The sequence below is a fragment of the Rhinolophus sinicus genome, chromosome 14, assembly GCF_057876585.1.
Source record: "Rhinolophus sinicus isolate RSI-liver-muscle chromosome 14, RSI-T2T, whole genome shotgun sequence".
NCBI lineage: Eukaryota > Metazoa > Chordata > Mammalia > Chiroptera > Rhinolophidae > Rhinolophus > Rhinolophus sinicus.
The window spans coordinates 48,596,979-48,616,593 of record NC_142514.1 but is presented as its reverse complement, the minus strand read 5'-3'; the positions used below and the strand labels follow the sequence as shown (position 1 = coordinate 48,616,593).

At 40.1% G+C, this 19,615-nt stretch overlaps 1 protein-coding gene across 10 annotated transcripts in view; it reads right to left on the bottom strand.

Moving 5' to 3' along the window:
* Window positions 1-10,015: 10,015 nt before the first annotated feature.
* Window positions 10,016-19,615, bottom strand: part of PDE4B (phosphodiesterase 4B) — a 565,055-nt gene continuing 555,455 nt past the window's right edge. For all 10 annotated transcript variants that reach the window (XM_074334882.2, XM_074334883.2, XM_074334879.2 and 7 more), the window contains 5 exons: window positions 18,878-18,977; window positions 16,763-16,917; window positions 16,524-16,646; window positions 15,340-15,522; window positions 10,016-12,344 (listed from right to left, as the gene is read on the bottom strand). In XM_074334882.2, coding sequence (XP_074190983.1) covers window positions 11,979-12,344; window positions 15,340-15,522; window positions 16,524-16,646; window positions 16,763-16,917; window positions 18,878-18,977 — 927 coding nt within the window. In that variant the 3' untranslated portion in view covers window positions 10,016-11,978. The remainder of the gene's footprint in view (window positions 12,345-15,339; window positions 15,523-16,523; window positions 16,647-16,762; window positions 16,918-18,877; window positions 18,978-19,615) is intronic.

Here is a 19,615-nt window from a genome sequence, read left to right as displayed (position 1 = left end):
AAAATTTTTAAATGCCCTGTGAGATCTTGCCCATGCCTGCCTCACCAGCCTCATTTCTTACTACTCATGATGTTAAGATAAACGAGCTTTTTTTCCCCCCAGTTCCTCCTAGGTTCTCTGCTTCCTCTGCGATAGGGCTTTAACACAGTTGTTTTTATAGTCATAAAATGCTTCCTCTCTCTTTCCTTATAAATTGGCCAAGGTGATGTCTTTAAATTACTCTCATATTTCCATGCTTTGGAGAACTTGTACCAGTTCCTAATAACACATTCACCTTTTAAATTTTTAATTAATATCTGTCTCTCTAACTGCAACTTTATTCATGAGAGTAGGGCTTTTTTCTGTACATTACTGTATTCCCAATGTCCAATAGAGTACCTAGCCCATAAAATGAACTCAATAAATATTTGTGGAATGGATGAATATATTGATTGACCTCAGCAACAGTCTTTCATATCTCTACTCTTTTAATGTGTTTTTCATTTCTCCTGGAATACAACCCTTTCTACTCTCTTCTTCTCCTGATCCTTTTGGTCTGCTGACTGCTTCAGTATCCTTGAAGACTCAATCTTGAATATTCAACTTTGTCCTTCTATGAAAAGTTATCCACCCACCAAAAAAAAAATTAGGTATTCTCGCTTTTGTGTTCTTTATGCGTACCTCTTTATGCGTACCTAGCACTTCTTATAATGTTATCAATTTTTTTTTTCATTTGTACGTCTGTCTTCCTATATTCTCCAATACATAAGGAGGAAGGACAATGTCTTAGTATCTGAAAAATATTAAGGACCTAGTGCATATTTATTGAATTAATCAATGGTAGGTGCTGAAGAATCATTATTTGAAATAGTAGATCGGTTCCCCTCTCCTCCTTCACTGCTCTAGTGACATCTTTTCTGAAACTATGTATTTGGGGGGGAGAAGACAGTTTTCCTCAGTTAGAAGAAGATAAGCCCTTAACTAAGAGTGTACAAGTACCGTGCTCTACTGCTACGCTTGCCAAATAAAGCAAAGAGATGTTAGGAGAGCCTCTCTGTTCTTTATGTGGTTTCATGTCTCTAAGATCATGATTTCCCAGGAGATTGAAAAGACTTACCAATGTGTTTTTGACTCATAATTGGTCATCTTTGAGAAATCAGAGAGAACACAAGTATGTCATAAATCTGAGGGGGCGGGTGTGCTAGACAAATATTATCTCAATCATTAGAAAGATAGGAACCAGCAGTGCAGATTGTCAAACATGATCTAAACTGTATAATATATTCTTGAACAGATCATTAAGGTATGGTTTGTAGGTCATTTGAGAGGAAACTAGTAACTAGTGTGAGTTCTCTAAGAACAAGTCATGCTCTAATAGTCTCTTTTCTCAGTTAGTATTAGTAGATTGTACCAAGAGGGGCAGTGCATTAGAGACTGTATGTCTGAATTTCAGAAAACCTTAGATCAAGCTTTTCCTGATATGTTTGTGCACATAGCCGAAATTATAGTTGACTCACTGCCATTGCCCATGGAATACTTACTGACTAATGGATGGATGCTCATCTGGAAGACTGCTGTGGCTTAACACATCTCCATTCCTCATGGTGTCCTGGTTAACATTTCTACTAACAATGTAAATAAAAACAGAGAATACTTTAGTATCAAAGATGTAGATCACGAATGCTGGGGTTGGAGCATAGCTAATGGGTTATCAGAATCAGAATTCAAAATTATGTTTAGGTTAAAAACAATGTTGGTTTTTGGATTAACACAAACAATATAAAGATTTTTTCCCACACAGATATTGTCTCATTTAAGCAGTATACCCTGTTTCCCTGAAAATAAGACCTAGCTGGACAATCAGCTCTAATGCGCCTTTTGGAGCAAAAATTAATATAAGACCCAGGATATTATATTATTATATTATATTATATTATATTATATTATATTATATTATATTATATTATATTATAGTAAAATAAGAAGACCGGGTCTTATGTTAATTTTTGCTCCAAACCACACATTAAAGCTGATTGTCTGGCTAAGTCTTATTTTTAGGGAAACATGGTAGTAGGGTTTAATATGACTAATAATACTCATATATTGCATACCTGAGTGTGCTAGACTCTTTGCATAAGTTACATCATAGTCTTTCTAAACAATCCTTTGATATGGGTCTTATTCCTCCATTTTACAGAAAAGAACACTGAAGATGACACAAGTTAGGTACCTTCTCTAAGGTCTCAAAGGTAGCGCTGGAGCCGGTATTTTCACACAGGTCAGTCTGACACCACACTGAAAACCCTCTCTCCTATACTCTGCTAGTTTTTCAAATGAAATGTATCAGTAAGGTGAAAATGATGCACTGAATTTCAGAAACTCAGTGAATGGAGGAAACATGGTTTCACAGTGGTTCGTGTGACAAGGTATGAAGGGTTTGTTTGCCTATAACCACTTTCTGAATCATCGGGGTGAGTCACTGACTTCGCAAATGAATACAATCTTGGGCTATGGAACAGTGCCCAGAACAAAGAAGGGCAGGAGTCACACCACTCTACCATGACTGAAATATGGTGCTTGCCTCTGGGACAGTCATCCTAAGAAAACACTGTCAATGTGAGCAAGCCCAGGATAATTGGACCAGAATGATGAACTTATGCCATATCGAAACTGATTAAAGGAGCAATGTAGAAAACGTTACCTCTAACTATATAGAGTTAACATTTGTTAATGTAGACTACAGTCCTATTCTAAATATGTTATAGCCTTAATTCACTTAGTCTTCATAATAATCTTTGACATAGGTACTATTATTATTACTTCTATTTTACAGATAAGGAAACAGAGGCACAGAAAGATTATATGATTTTTTTCCCGCAAGGTCCCATAGTTACAAACTCGGAAAATTTTCAACTGGAGCAAGAAATTAGAAGAGGAGTTATACACGTTATTTGGCTATTGAAGGAAGAAGCATAAACCAGAAAGGGTGCTTTAGAAGAGTACAATTTGATTCCATCTCAAAAACTTAACAATTTGCATCATCTCAAAAGAATATTTCTGTGTTCTTTGTTACTGGAAGCTTTTGCAATTAGGCATATTTTTGAGGCATTCCATAGCATTGGAGGAGGGTGGGCTTATAAGATTTACAAATTTCCTTCCATTTCAATGAGGCTATCAATGTCAGCATAGTCCCAACTCAGCATATTGGTGAGTTGGAGTGAGAGCATTTATCCTCCTGGAATATTGAGGTATGTGTAGAAAATCTAGATTAACTGGAGCTTGATTTATATAACCCTACATTTATCAAAATGTATTGCTGCATTATGCTTTTCAAAGACAGAAAGTGATTTTAAAGGTATTTTTAATATCATTTATTCTTCCATCCATGAGAACATACATCCAGACAACAAAGATTTATTAAGCACCTACTACATGTAATGCTATATCTAATCCCCTCTTTAGCTGACTATTGTTCACTCCATTTAATTATGAGAAAATGTAGGCTCAGAAAAATCTAAGCGTTTTGCCCAAATTCTCACAACTAAGAAGGGACAAAGAAAGGCCTGGGGCATAGGATTGTCAAATCTTGCTTACTCTACTGCCGCCCCAAGAAAAATCAGGTAGATGGATATATTTCACAAGTAATTTCAATAACAAGATTTTCTACCTTGTGTGTTGGGTCATTCACTCAACAAACAGGACAGGGCACTCCTTTCACTGAGGGCCAGCATAGTGATTGTTGTCAAGAAATACAGAGATTAAAAGAGAAAAAACCCAAAATACATTGTCCTATCTTGGAGGGGCTCAGTGTTGAGTGGTGAGATAGATCTGAAAACAGATCATTGCAATCTAGTGAGAGAAACTGAGTCAACTTGCTGCAACATACATTCTTCTTATTTTCCTATGAACTGGGGTTTTACTGTCATCAACATCCAGATTTATTCAAAATGTTTAAGTATAGACTCTGTGCCAAGCATGATAGTAGGCATTGTAGAACCAGGGCAATGCACCAGACATGACCTCTGCTCTCACAGAGGTTACAGTTGCTTGATTTCGTGTGACCGTTCTGTCTTGACTCGCCTTGAGATTTCCATGTAGGAAACTAGAGAAACTGTGGAGTCATATCTTACTTGGATGTTAGGTTACAAGTCCATGAGAAAAGTAAAAGGTGAAAGTAGAATATAAACCAAATTACTGCTGAAAAGAGCTATATTGGACATGGCATGCTGCATCTCAAAGCATCCAAAATAGCCACTTTTGTTTATCCTTCAGTGTTCTAACTGACCGCTTTTTATTTGTTTTGATTCTTACCTAAGCACCAGACAACATAATTGTCTTGCTTTGAGGGCCCATGCTTTGAAATAAAAACATATCTTTAAATATTAAAAATCTCACTCAGCAAACACAGTGAGATGCATGTAGGAACTGAGACCAAGTGAGGGAAAGGCATTTGGGTGTCTCCATTCATGTTCACTCCAGAGCCTGCACTCAGAACAGTGAACTGTGGAGAAAAGTGAGAGCTGCTTGTGGGGAAGAAGAAGACCCCAAGAGCATGCTCAAGACACAAGAGGGCCTTGTAGAATTGCTTTATCAGAGGCATGGAGAAGAATTTTTGCCATTGTAGGGACGGGGTGAAATATGAGGGGAAGAGAAAAAAAAAACCAGGAGGGACTTGTGAGATCACTACTCAAAACCCCAAGTGCCAAGCACTGTGGAGAGCCAAAGGGCAACACTCAAGCATCAGTGCAAACCCAGCAAAGGGTGTGGGCAGAGCTGAGCCATCAGGTGGGGGAAGCTTGAGTGTCATCAGAAAACATTTGAGCTTTGTCTTCTCACTCACCTCTCAGAAAGTGAGCATCCCGCTTTTACTGGGGGGAAACATAAAAAGATGGAGAAAGCTTCTTACATCCAAATTTATCTTAAGAGAGCACTGCGTATATTTGCACAAAATAACTGTTGAGAAGCTCTTTGGTTTAGAAGTTGAGATTGCCCCCAATAGTGCTTTACTCACAAAAGATGAATGCTAACTGTGGTGCAAATGCCAGGAAAAATACATACAGTGGTACCTCGGTTTTCGAACGTAATCCACGAGTTCTGAAACATTCGTAACCAGCTGACAGCTAGGCCTCAGGATTTTGCACTCAGTGGAAGCCGGGCGACGTGCTCGACTTCTGAGTTGTGTTCGAAAACCGAAGCATTTTCTTTCGGGTTTATGGCGTTCATAAACCAAAATGTTCGTCAACGGAGACATTTGAAAACCGAGGTACTACTGTAATTGATTTTGCTCCTGAGAGGGAGGTTCAATGAGTTGGAGGACAGAGTGAAATGGAGGAAGAGGGAATGGGGCATTGCGTGATGGCAGAAAGCAGCTTGCTGTTGAGCGTGACGTCCCAAGACCCCCTGTTGTTTCAATACAATTCTATAAAAACACGAAATGATTGATGTGGGCAGATTCCTTGAGGAACATACTGAAGGAATCACATTTGGCATCAGGGATGAGTTGGGGTAAAACAGAATTAGCTGACAGGGACTCAGGAAGCCTGCTCATTGATAGGTTTAGGACTCTCAGCCCTAAATTTCAGACTCACGCATCTAATTGCCTCCTCAACACCTCCAACCAAAATCAGTTCCTCTTGAAACGCTCCCCATCACAGGAAATACTCTCAGCATTCAACAGGTGGCTCAGGTTACTTCTTTGGGATCTTTCTCACTCCTTTTCCTGTGCTTCCATTTTTAAATGCATCAGCCAGTCCTGCTGGCTCTGCCTTAAAAATATACCCCAGATCTTCCGACTATCAACAGCTCTACCACCACTAATCTTGTCAAGTTCCTATCACTTCAGAAAACCATTGCAGTAGCCTCCTAACTGGTCTCCGTTTTTCTGCATATGCCTCAATATAGTTTATTCTTCTCACAGAGTAAACTTCTAGAAATGTAGGTCTGGTCATATCAGACCCCTGCTTGGACGTAATCATCCAATGACGTCCCAAAGTCTTTACAATGGCCTAACAACAACCTGTGACCTGACTGCCAACCTTATTTCCTACTCCTCTTCCTTACCTGGCCTCCTTGATGTTCCCCGAAGTTGACAAAGCCACTACATTTTCAGGGCTTTTGTATTTTCTGTACCCCAGTCCAGGCCATTAATAAAGGGTGAAGCTCAGATTTCAAGCCCAGCAGTCAAACTCCAGAGCCATTGCTTTTACCCATTGTCACTCGCCAATCCATGGCACATATCACACTATCTCATACTGTACAGTTTCTCTTTTTGTTTATTTGGGTTTTTTTTATCCTCCACTAAACTATCAACTTCATAAGGGCCAGGACTTTGTTTTGTTTATTGCACAGTGCTTGGCACATAATTGGCACTCTATAAATATCTGTAGAAGGAATGAAGCCTTAGCTGACATCTGCGGCACAATGGCTGACACGTATGTGCTTTAGATGCACTATTCACTAGCCTTTACAAACATCTCATGAAACAGTTACTACTATTTTTCTCATTTTAACGAGGAGGGAACTGTGGCTGGGAGAGGTTAAGTATTTGCCCACAGTTACACAGCTGGAAAGTGGAGGGGCAGAGATTTGAACTGGGATCTCTTCACCATCAGAACCTAAGCTCTTAACACCTGAGCGATGTTTGTCCTACTCCACTAAGGTCCTACTTCCTCTTCTCCCTGATCCCTCTGTGTAGCACCTAGCTACACCAAGAAAATAATATGTTTGAAGAACTTAGGCCTTACAAAAACAAAAATGCCTTGGTATAAAGCATTAAGCTTTTTGTAACTGGATAGTATCTGTTCAAACACACCGTCCATTCTTCTGATTTTAGAGAGGAGTTTGAGGTGCAGAGAAGTTGAATGGTGTCTAAGGTCATGATGTTGCTGCAAAAGCCCTGTACTAGGAAATAGTAATCTTCTGGTGAGTAACTGTGTGTTATGGGTTGATTTGTACCCTGCCTCTCAAATTTATATTTTGAAGTTTTAACCCCAAGAACTTCAAAATGTGACTCTATTTGGCAATAGAGTTGTTGTAGACGTAATTAGTTTAAAGCAAGTCATACTGAAGTGGCGGGGGGGGGGGGGTGTCTCTTAACCCAATGTGACTGGTGTCCTTATAAAAAGGGGAAATTTGAACATAGGCATGCACACAGAGAGAACACCATGTGAAAGCGAAGGCTGAGATGAGGGTGCTGCATCTATAAGCCAAAGATTGCCAGAAAATCCCTAGATGCTAGGGGAAAGGCATGAACATGTTCCCTTTAAAAGGACTGACCCTGACATCACCATGACCTTGGACTCCTAGCCTCCAGAACTGAGACAATAAATTTCTGTTGTTTATGTTACCCAGTTTGTAGTATTTAGTTATGGCAGCCTCGGACACTAGTACACTATGTGATATCGGGCAGGTAACTGGCCATCGCTGGGCATCAGTCTATATTTGTAAAAGGAAAGGGATGAATCACACGATTTCTGAGGAATCTTTGTTTCTAAAATTATATGGCTTTATCATTCCAGGGCTCAGAGACCAACACCTTTTTTGGTTTGTAAAGCCTTAGGCATAGGGTTACATTTTACCCTTGCACAAAACCACTTGTTCGGTTTGACAAATCCAGATGTTGGATTGGGTACTGGAAGTTCAACAGGGTAAGATCTGGCTTCTGACTTCAATGAGTTATAATCTTTTGGAAAATATAAAAAACTAACTTAAACACATAGTGTTAATAATTATTTTTTAGAACTTTATATATAAACTCATGTCATTTTCACATAACTCTGTATAAGCTAGGCATTATTATAATTATCCCCAATTTACAGATGATAAAGGGGAGGTGTAGGGGAGTTAAGTGACTTGCTCAAGGTTACACACCTAATTAGTGGCAAAATACAAGATATTCTGGGAGTTCAAGGAATCCTTATCCCAAACTAGGGGATCAGAAAAACTTCCTGGAGGGGGCACCGGATATGAGTCTTGAGGGGCTTGGGAAGAAACCAGGTTGGGGAATTCTTGGCTTTATAAATGGGATGTGCCAGCCATTCTGCTCCATCTTGGTTCAGAGGTTTTAAAGCTCATATGATCATTGATTTGATCACTAAGTAAGACACGGGGCTCAGAAAGGTAGCAATGGAATGGTGGAAAAAATCCTGGGATGGGCCTGCCTGGTGGCTCAGGTGGTTGGAGTGCCGTGCTCCTAGCGCCGAGGTCGCTAATTCAATTCCCACAATTCCCGCATGGGCCAGTGAGCTGCACCCTCTACAGCTAAGATTGTGAACAACAGCTATCCCTGGAGCTGGGCTGCCGTGAGCAGCCGGAGGTCAGCGTGAACAGCCGGAAGTCAGCGTGGGTTGCTGTGGATTACCATGTGCTGCCGGCCACTCACACTGGCCACTGGCAACTCATGGCGGCACACAGTAGCCTACGGCCTATGGCTGCTCCTGGCAGCCCAGGTCCAGGGAGAGCTGTTGTTTACAATTTTAGCTGTAGAGGGCACAGCTCACTGGCCCATGTGGGAATCAAACCAGCAACATGGGCTTTAGGCGCAAGGTGCTCCCACTGCCTGAGCCACCGGCTAGCCTGATGATTGCCCTTGTAAAAGAACTCAGATAGCTCTTGGGCCCCTTCTACCTACCATGTGAGGACACAGCAAGAAGTCACCAGCTATGAACTGGGAAGTGGGCCCTCATCAGAATGTGAAAATTCTGGTGCCTTCATCTTGGACTTCATGGTCTCCAGAACTGTGAGAAATAAATTTCTGTTGTTTTTAATCTACCTACTTTGTGGCATTTTGTTACAGTAGCTCAAATGGACTAAGACAAAGCCTTAGCTACAAGCATATTTCTCTCTTTTGAAAGAGTGGTTCTCTGCTCAAAATTACACATTAGAATTACCTCAGGAGTATTTTAGAAATCTGATACCCAGGGCTCCACTCAAGACCAATTCAAACAGAAATCTGAGATGAGCATGGGGCCCAAATATCAACACTTTTTTTTTAAAAAAAGGTTATTCCCCAGGTGATTCTCATTTTGCAGCAAGGGTTAAGAACCACTTCTCTGTAGAAACAGACCTCCAAACATTTATAAATATTTAGAGCTGTAGACGTTTTAAAAGTCACACCTGTGGCTATTCTAACCAATTCATTTTTGTCAATCAGTAAAGGCTCAGAGATAGTAGGGTGCAATCAGAAATCAGGGGTGGTAACAAACTGCTATAAACATTAGCTCTGCAACCAGCAGGCAAGCTGGTTCTACAATGTTGGCTCAGGTTCAATTGTCTCTATAAAGAAATATAGTAATTTCAGTTTATTGAGTGGAGTTCTTCTAGAAGAGACCCTCTTACTGGTTCACAAACCACTTCCCTGTGGTTAAAATATCATGGGCCATCCACTGAATCTTATTTCCAACCTTCCCCACCACACACACACACACACACACACACACACACACACACACCTCTCAGTATATAATTTTTCTTTTAAAGCTGACTTTAAGATTTCAACGGAAAATTCAAGTATCTATGATATTTATACCGTTCTTTCCAGAAAGAAAAGCTGAACCATGTAATCAACAGGAGACTCCATGGATCACCGAGAAGACCATGAGTGTCAACCACCTCTCTGTGGACTATGCTTTAACAGGACTCTTTGCATCTCAGATTCTTTCTGTGTCAAATGATTGATGGGGCCATCTGACCACGTTAAGCTAATGTTCTGTGATTCACTTTTCTAGAGGACCCAGCCAACCTGGAGGTGCCCTTTACTTATCTAGTAGATTAAACTCTTCAGCTTCTTAAGGTGGTTCTATTTGGTTTCCTTCACCACTTCCCTTCCTGCACCATTGAGCTGGCCCAACAGTTGCTAAGAAAATGTGTAATGTTACAAGTTGGGGACTTTTTGGACACAGATTCTGAAACTTCAGTTTTGATATCGGCCAGGCAAAGCAGTTGGTTTTCTTTGTGGAGTATAGTAGGAGGGAAGTGAAAAAAAAAATGATCTGCTTTTAATACGTCAGAACTAACCACGAAATAATTGGGCCTACAGTCTAATCTAATCATGCTTTTGTTTATTCACCTCATAGAAAAGTCTCTTAAGAATGCAGTTGAACACAATATATAATAATAATAGTACTATAACATACATTGTGAGAAACTTTTGAAAACAATAAAATGTCCACCTGAAATAATGCAGTGTTTATAGACATACAAACCCATTGGTCATGCACATTTGTGCCATTTCTTTAACTACTGAGTGACAACGCTGAACTGAAAGCGTGAAATATATTTTACAAACTGAGACTGAAGCCAGTAAGAGGCCTAACAAGTGTAATCAGAAGCTTCACATTTGCATAATTTACTACATCGGTTCACATTTTATTATAAAATTCACATTGTTTTATTGTTTTCTTTTGTAATTAATTGGAACATGACTTTCCTGCTTAATGGCAGGCAGGAGGCTTTCTTTGCAAAGTCAGTAGTTTGAGAACATTCAGAAGAACCATCTGTGAGCAAATGTAGTGTGTTGCTTTTTAAACTGAAGCCACAATTATAGTAGAACCCAGTTAGAACCCAACTCGTGCGTACACAGACGTGGATAGAACATAGGTGAATACCACCTCCCATTGCCCCCTACCCTTATCAAACTATACAAAAGTAAAAGCTCAGTATAAACCATTTAGTATCTAATGTGAGAATCCTGTTTTCAAAACTGGTTCACAAAGGGGTTGCACAGTATTTGCAACTCAGACAGGGATAAGGGCAGACCGTCTGAGTAAAAGCCCACTGACGTCCTCACTGGCAAGGGGGCTGTATGTCTCTCTTGAGCGATGTTCAGGTTACAGAATACACAATACAAAACGTTACAAGAAAAGTCGCAACTCTTAGGCAGAGTTTTCTACACAAATTTAACACCACCATTGGCAGGCAATGTTAGATATATAAATTAATAACTTACAAAACATTACATTATATACATTAAGTAATAAATACATGGTTATAAACAAAAATGGAGGTGTTAGCACAGAAGGCAGTGCAAGAGAAAGACGGCAGCATTAAGTCAAAAATGGCATAATTGGGTGTGAGAGTGAGGAGAGGAGGGAGAGAGGACGGGGTGAGGGCCATGCCACTGCCAGTGGCTCAGGGCTTCGGGACACAACAGGGCGCACGGCCTTGCTTTGCTGAAGTTTACAAAGACTGTTACTGTGAACAATGCGACTTACCCCTTCCTACCCCCTAGTTGGTTCAACTTTATTCTGATGACAGCAAAAGAGTGAAACTCGGCAGGAGAGAAACTACTTTTCAAAGCAGGCAAACAGAGACAAAGTGTAAGGGCAACTGTGGAGTTGGATGGGACAACAGGGGAAGGAAGTAGAATGTGGTTAGAAGCGTATCCTTTCACTTTGCAAAAGTAACTGTAGTCAAGTGAAAGCTATTGCCCAAGAAAGAAGGAAGACCGTTTTCTTTCCTTTTTTTTTTTTTTTTTTTTTTTCCAGAAAGAGTCAAAAAAGTTTGTCAACTTTGAATGCTTATCTGTGTAGAAGTTGATACTAAACTCTAAGGTATTCAACAGGCATTTTAAAGACATGAAAATGTTTTACAAAAAAGGCACACAGGTTGGCAGACAAAGGGACAGGTGAGCAGATTTATAAATGCAGTTATTTGTCAGTTCAGTCACTAGAGGGGACCGATTCCTGAAACTTAGTGCAGAAAAATCTCTCAGTTTTGTGTCTTCTATTTTCAAGCCATTTAGTGGGGATCCGAACTTGGCCTCCAGTACCACATAAAGCTTCAGCTCTCCACCAGGCTTGCAAGCAAGGCAAGTCAACCGTGGAATTTCCTGAGCTGCTATTTGCTTCACGGTCTTGCACTCTGGCTCCAAACTCAAGTAACTGGAAAAGCCACATGGCCCTTGTCCTGTGCAGGCCTCAGCTCCCATGGTGGGCTGGCCCTACCATACAGCTGGCATGCTTATCAAGGGTGGAATGTTCATCTCCACACAGACAGGGAGATTATGTGTCGATCGGGGACTTGTCTTCTGTCGCAATGTCTACGTCAGTCTCTCCCAGCAAATCTCTATTTTCTGGGTCGATCACACAAAGTGTCTTTGTGCTGCTAAAATAGTTGTGGCCCTCTCCCTCTTTTTCAGGTCCTTCAGAATCCTCCTCTTCAAGGGTCAGTTCAAATTGAAACTTCTCCATTAACCCCTGGCAGTCTCTGTTCTGCTCGTCCAGCGGTGGGGAAGGACTCTGGGGTATCATGCTCTGATACCAGTTCCTGTTATCTTCTAATGTATCCAGAATGTCCTGGGCATCAGGCTGTACCAGATCTGCCCAGGTCTCCCAAAGCGGATGGACAATGTAGTCAATGAAACCAACCTGGAGAAAAATGAAGTTACACATCTGTTATTGGGATGGGCCCTTGAAAATCAAACAAGCTGTCCTGGTTTCCATGCAAAGAAAACGCAACAACAACCCAAGAGAGATTAATAATAATGGATTCCATTATGTGAGCACATACTGTAGGGACGTCCTGCATTGGATGTTATATAAATTATCAATCTTAATCCCGCAAAATAAGCATCATCATCCACTGTTTACAAAGGAGGAAACTAAGACTCATTGAGATTAAATATCTTGACAGAGGTCAGACCAGTAAGTGGTGGGGCAGGGACTCAGTTCCAGCTTTGTCTGATTCCAAAGCCTGTGTTCGTTTCACATCTCAGTATAACGGATGACTTTTCCTTTCACGTGTGCCAGATAAGTCTGGATGTAACCCTGGCTGGGAATGACTTTGTCACTGCTTGGATTCTGTGAGTCATCCTCTGGAGAAGGAAACCCCAGGTCTAACGAGTTCTGACTCAACATTCTTTCCCTGGTAACTTGAAATTATGCTGCTGTTCCAAAATGATGGGGAGCCAGCCCCTGACTACTCTGAAATTTCTCAGGTTCTGTGGAATGCTTTTGGTTTGTAGATTAGTGTGGTTAAACATGTGAAAATACTTTAAGCGCCTAAACAAAGATCCCCTCTGTGGACACGTCGGCAATTGTTTTAGCTCCATAGGGCACACAGTCATTTCCATCAGGAGAAAGAAGGGAAAATAAAAACAATTAAGCAGTTCCTGTGCGAGTGTTCCTGAGAATAAATATGAGGCTTATGGCTCTGTTTGGTTTACACAGGAGCTATGCATCCTGTATGAGCTGGCTCTGTGGCCGTATGCTGACCTCTTCATTGTGGGACAAACAGGAAACATTGGGGGTGGGGGCAGCTTGAGAGAAAGAATAGGCACCAGTTGAATGAGAGAATGGAATTCCCCTGTCAAGGTCTGGGGAGCTGGAGAAATGCTGGGTTGGGATTCAAGGGGAGAAGAGCGAGGGCAGTGTATATGCACCCAGGGAAATATTAGATAGCTACCTTTCCACACCACTGGAAACTTCCCAAAACAGACTAGTTTGGGGCCAATAATTTAATACATCAAAGTTGTACCATATTAAAGAATCTTAGTCATATGTGACTCTTTTATATCTACCTGTCTGTCTGTCACCTATTTCTCTCTGGTGCTTCCTTAACCTCAACAAACAGAATTCACACTAAAGACAGGGCATCTCCGATCTGCATTAGTTATAAGAACTAGAATGTGGATGATTCAGATATTTCTCTTGCTTCAACCCACCCCTTTTGCTTCCCCTTTTCTTCTTTATGTATGTTTAATGGACATTCGAGACTATTTTCAAGGTGTTTTCCCAGGACCTGAAAAAACAAAGCTCAAGGCAATGGAGAAAACTGAATCAGCTGAACACAATGCAATCATTTCCTTTCTTCATTTGTTTTGCTTCTGTTAAGTGTTCAGCATTTTTTTGAGAGATGGGCCCCAGTTGCTTATTTCCTAGGTCCTGGAATGGGAGAGCTCTACAAATCCTAACAGCACCTAGTCAAGGGCTTTGTTACCAGACTACCCAGACAGTGGTCACCAGAACACATCTGTGGGAAACAGGAGAGCGGACCATGATGTCATGGCCACAGGGAGACCTGTCCACAGTGAGAGAGGGTGAAGAGCTTTGGGTAGAGGGCAGCTGGGTCACTAACGAGCTGGTAAAATGGACCAAGGGACAGCGTCTTTGCCTGACACACTGGGGAAATACATGCTGTGTCTATCTTGCAAGGCTGTGTGTGGAGGTTCAAACAGAATAATGTATGGGAAAATGTGTGGAAAACAGCACAGACATTATATAAATATAAAAAAAGTCACTGTTGTTAATAAAAGGACATTATTCCAATTAATTAATTAATTATTCTAATGCAGGCTTTAGGGTATTTGAATTGGCCCTTAATTAATGCTATCATGCATTTTCATAGCATATTAGACTTTTTTAGAGCACTTCGGCAGATTTTTAAACTCATTTGATTGGATTTCTTTAAGAAGCAACAAAATAAATGCAAAGGAACTATACATTGATATTACAAGTATATGTAAATTTGGGGTAGCAGGTAATGGGGAAAGAGGATAAACACTAACAAAAAACACTGAACACTTTTGTGATGAAGACGTTGGGCAGCCTATAGACTCATTCTCAGTCATGACCACTGGGCTGAAGCCATTTGTTGTCTCAAAGAAAATAACATTTCAGCAGACCCTGAAGCCTTTGTAGGGACATTTGACATTTTCTAGTGCTACATAGTCTGCAGCTAGAGGCAGCTAGGGCATTTCTGCATTCCTCCGCCTCTGGTATATTGTCCCCAGTCCTCAGGGCACAGGGAATTTGTAGCTTTGGACATAACCAGAAGATGTCAGCATGTTTTCAGAGGTGTAGATGCAGCCTTGGAAGGGGACACAGGACAAGGCTTGCACTATGAGGTAGAAGACATGTGTAGGAATGAGATTTACTGCCTCTGGTGATGGTGGCAGTGTGCTTGCTTATGTAGAGAAAGCAAGACTAGGGTGTGGGGAACAAGAGTAGAGCTCCTGAACAGAGACAGCGCTAGGAGACATCTGAATGGATGAATGGAGGAGACAGCAGCCTTCAGTTCAATCAGCTGGATTTGCTAAGGTCGTAGACAACTATCTAATCTGTTTAGGCTACACGGTCCAAATTTTGATGAGTTCTGATGACTGCTTTATCTCCACATTGTGAAACTGAGTGTAATGGAGAAGGCAAATGAGTCATGAGTATAACGGACCTAAATGGGTAGTTGCTTCCTTATAATTCCATATATGTGTGTGTGTGTGTGTGTGTGTGTGTGTATGTATATATGTATATATGTATATGTATATATATATATATACATTCTGTTAAAAGAAAAGAACTAGATAGAATTCCCGAGTTCTACAATCAGCAAAGCTCACAAAAACTTTGAAAACCTTATGTAAGATACCTGGGATTTTTCCACAGAAGCTGTGTGCTTATCACACATGGGGCTAATCTCCATTCCTCTCTCCCGCTCTTTGTCTCCCTGTTGGAAAAATTCCTCCATGATGCGGTCTGTCCATTGCCGATACAATTCCAAGGACTTCGTGGGGTTGCTCAGGTCTGCACAGTGGACCATGTTGCGAAGGACCTGAAATCATCAAGTTTGGGAAACCGCATAAAGTTAGGTGTACATGCTACCAGAACATCTCATCCCTCTTGTACTAGTACACTGGGTACCAAACCCAAGAACATTTTTAGTTGCATTATAATTATGGTGTGTGCACCAAAAAAGCAGAATTATAATGGTGCTGGCCAGAGTTAGTTATTTATCATTATAGGAGTCCCAAAAGGGAAAATATGTGTCTTCTTAGATTGACGGTCATTGAATTTAAAAACTGGAAAGGACATTAGAGGTCAGATACTACCATCATTTCCTTTCCTCAGTTTGGAAAAAATGCAAAGAATTACTCAAAGTAGATATCTTCATATTTTCCACTTGGGAAAGAGGAGAGCAGCTGATGGCAATTTGTTTAACCAAAACAAAACTAACAAACTTAAAGTCAATGGGATTTATATTCAAACACAAGGTTTTGGGACTACAGTCACATATATCTAATTACAAATAGATTTTGCCATTTATTTTTAGAACTAAGCAATTCAATAAATAGGGTTATGTTTTTCCTCATAAATTAGAGAATAAACTGCAATATTTTCCTTAGCTTGCTTAGTTTATTTTTAATTGAAGTTTATTGGGGTGACAATTGTTAGTAAAGTTACATAGATTTCAGGTGTACAATTCTGTAATACATTATCTATACCTTATATTGTGTGTTCGCCACCCAGAGTTAGTTCTCTTTCCATCACCATATATTAGACCCTGTTTACCCTCTTCTAGAGCCCTCCTCCCCCCAACCCTCTGGTAACCCCTAAACTATTGTCTATGTCTGTTTTTGTTCCTTCATTTGTTTGTCTTATTCTTCTGTTGTTTTCAGTTTTATATACCACATATCAGTGATGCTTAGTTTATTCTTAAAATAAGCCCAAAGCTGTAGTAAAAAGCTAGGACATGTAACTAACTTAAGTTTGTTTTCATTTTTTAATTGTTGCTTGGTTTGGCTTTGTGTTAAATGAAAGACTTTTATCAAATACCTGTATACGATCAGTATAGTTGTCCAGCAGAAGAACACCTGAACTTGTCACTTTCTTTGTTTCTACCATGGTCTTCAGGTCTGCCAGCAGGCTCATGTGTTTGGACATATCCGTTGCTAACACCTTGGGGAAAATGGAAATGAAAAGTCTCAATAAGCTCAGTTTATCAGAGAGAATGAAAATGTCTCCTGCTGCAAGGGTAAAGGCAAGTGAGGAACGTAGAGAGGCTGAAGTCTTACCATGTCAATAACCATTTTCCTGAGTGTCTGACGCTGCTTCTTGGTGAGATTCTGGAAGATGTCACAGTGCTCTTCTTGCAGCAGTTTGAAACCCACGGCCAGATGATGGTTTTCCAAGACAGATTCATCATTATACATCAAAGCAAGTTCTGAGTCTAATAAACAAAAAGAAATGATGACTTAATAAAAAGGGGGACAATTCAAACATTCGTATTACCTTAATGTGAAATCAGAGCTAGTTCTCTTCAAATGGCTTCAAGAACCGAGATCCACATGTCATTTCCCCTTAGAGAAACAGTCTCTTTTTACAAAGGGACCCAGTCAATTTCTAAGCAAAAAAAATACTTCTAGTAGATATTAGTGCATGAGCTTTCTCTTTGATTAAAATTCATGGTATTTTAACATCTTTTTTCCCCTTCTTCACTTCATAAAGAATTCGACAGTAGGTAAGGGCATTCCCAAGCAGCTAAATCCTATTTTTATCCCAAATTGTAATTTCCTTTATGTCTTCATACATTTTGTGCTTTGGAAAATAATAAACTGAAAATGTCACTAAACTTATCTACTGTATTAGGGTTTTCAAACTATATTTACTTTTTAATATGCTTCCCAGCTCTGTCAATTATGAGTTAGGGATTTTCAATGAAGGTGATGGTATGAGTGTAAAAATTTCATTTTATCCAAATAATGTAGCTTTTGGAGTTTTCTGTAATTATGGTAACAAGACATTACTTTTTAAAAACAACTTGATGTCAAATTTTCCACCATTTGGCCCTATACACCAGAAATCACAGTATCTGGATACATAAACTACAGCTTTCCTTTCACACAGAAGAACCACAGACATCTTTCATTAGACAGAGCCCTGGTCTGCAACTGAGAATATGGCCATCAAATTTGTGAAGGCACATTTTCTCTTCATCAAGAATAGCCGTGTGATGGTAATATGTCACTAAGGGCCGGTGATCCTTATATACCATTGCTTTAACTGTGTGCTTTGAGTTACATCCTCAGAAAAGGTAGTAGGATATATGAAGTAATGTCTTGCCCTGTGATCAAGGCTACCAATCTGCATACTGGCTTTATATGCTGTAGTATTGTAAATGGCTATAACAGAGACACCATGTTTCTGTGTGAGGCTAACTGGCCTATACATGGATTGGTTCATGACACCATGTCAGCTGATATAGGAGCTGCCCAAAATTTATGTTCTTTCAATAGAAGAAAAAGGTAAAAAAAAAAAGAAAAAGAAAAAGTACCCACACATAGATTACTCAGATATTCTGATGATAAAGTATGACAGGGACTCTTCTACAGCAAGTAGCTCAAACATTTCTATAAAACTGTCAGCACTTGATGTGAATCATGACAACAGGAAACCTATATTCTCACAAGAAAAAGTACTTAGATTTTCAGCATTTAGAAATAGTGCATTAACTGTGAGAATGCATGGATTTTTCATTAGCACGGATACTAAATATTTTGAATATGATGAAAGCTTTGAGTATGGCTTGGGATTGTAAGGCTGAACCAGTCCAGAAATTCACTGAAGTCATATTCCCTATGACAGACTAATCCATAATCAAACCTACGCAGTTGGAAGAGAGTGTGGGACTTTTAATGACCCTTTCTCCTGAATTATGGAAACCCATTCCAGTGCTTTCTTTGGAGTCTTATTTCTGTTTAGGGGTTCCCATGCTCAGATCTAACTTTTCAGCCTGCTTCTTCAGTAGGGAGAAACACTAGTGGGTCACTATGCTCTGTGTGAAAGCCCTGCATAATACTGAAAATCATTATCACATTATTCCCAAGCCTTCCCTTGTGCTTACTGGATAATTCCACATCTGTTACTCTTTCTTCACATATTGTATTTTCCAAACATTGAGTACTTTTTATGGCTCCCCTCTGACCCTTTGCAAGTTCTCTATGCAGCTCAAAAATTATGATGCCAGATTGGACACAGTATCCAGGAAAGGTCTGACCAGTTTGAGTGGAATGGAAGGATTACCTCATTATTACTCTTATTATTATCCATAACAAAAACATCAGGAGGAAAAAAAATTAAGCAGTGAATCATACAATTATCTTGAATGACTGTCCTAGTGGTGAACTCACTTGTGTTGATGAGGAATTGGTTGGAGACTCCAGGATGATCAACGTCATGGATAGCAGCTGCAAAAATGGCTGCCAGGATTTCCAAATCTGTGAAGACGGCCTGCGTAGCAAAATGAGTACATTGAACTCCGGGTCCCATTTGCTTAGCCTGCTTATTCAGTTTCATATTAAAGCATTCCATTTCATTTTTGTTGGGAGGAGGATTGTTTGTTGATTTTTATAATGTTTCAGTCTACTCATTTAATTAAATGTAGATTCTATCCATCATCGTAAGGTCTCTTATGAAAGGGATGATGACCGGAGCCCAGGCCCTCATCAAGCCTACAGGCTGAGGCTCAGGAAGGCATTAGCACAATGCTCATGATGAGTGATCAGGTGCTACATGATGTTTGTTTCTTGGGTAAATGATATGGCAGAATGGTGCTTATATAACACAAGCACATACAGGTCAAAGAAGCAAGTCGGACAGGCTCTGCTCTGAGATATAACAACCTTATATGTTTTCTTGGCTGAGTAACTCGGAGAACAAAGGCCAAATTCCAGACTCATAACACTGGCAATAAATTATTTCCCAATGCCAAATGTGTAGTGTGGTCAGAAGGTTTCAAATATTCATTCGTCCATTCATTCAGGACCTATCCACTAAATGTTTACTATGTGCAAGATTTGAGAATATTTCTAAGAAGAGAAACCTAATGCCTCACTGCTCTACTCCTTCCTGCCATGTCATGAAGGCTC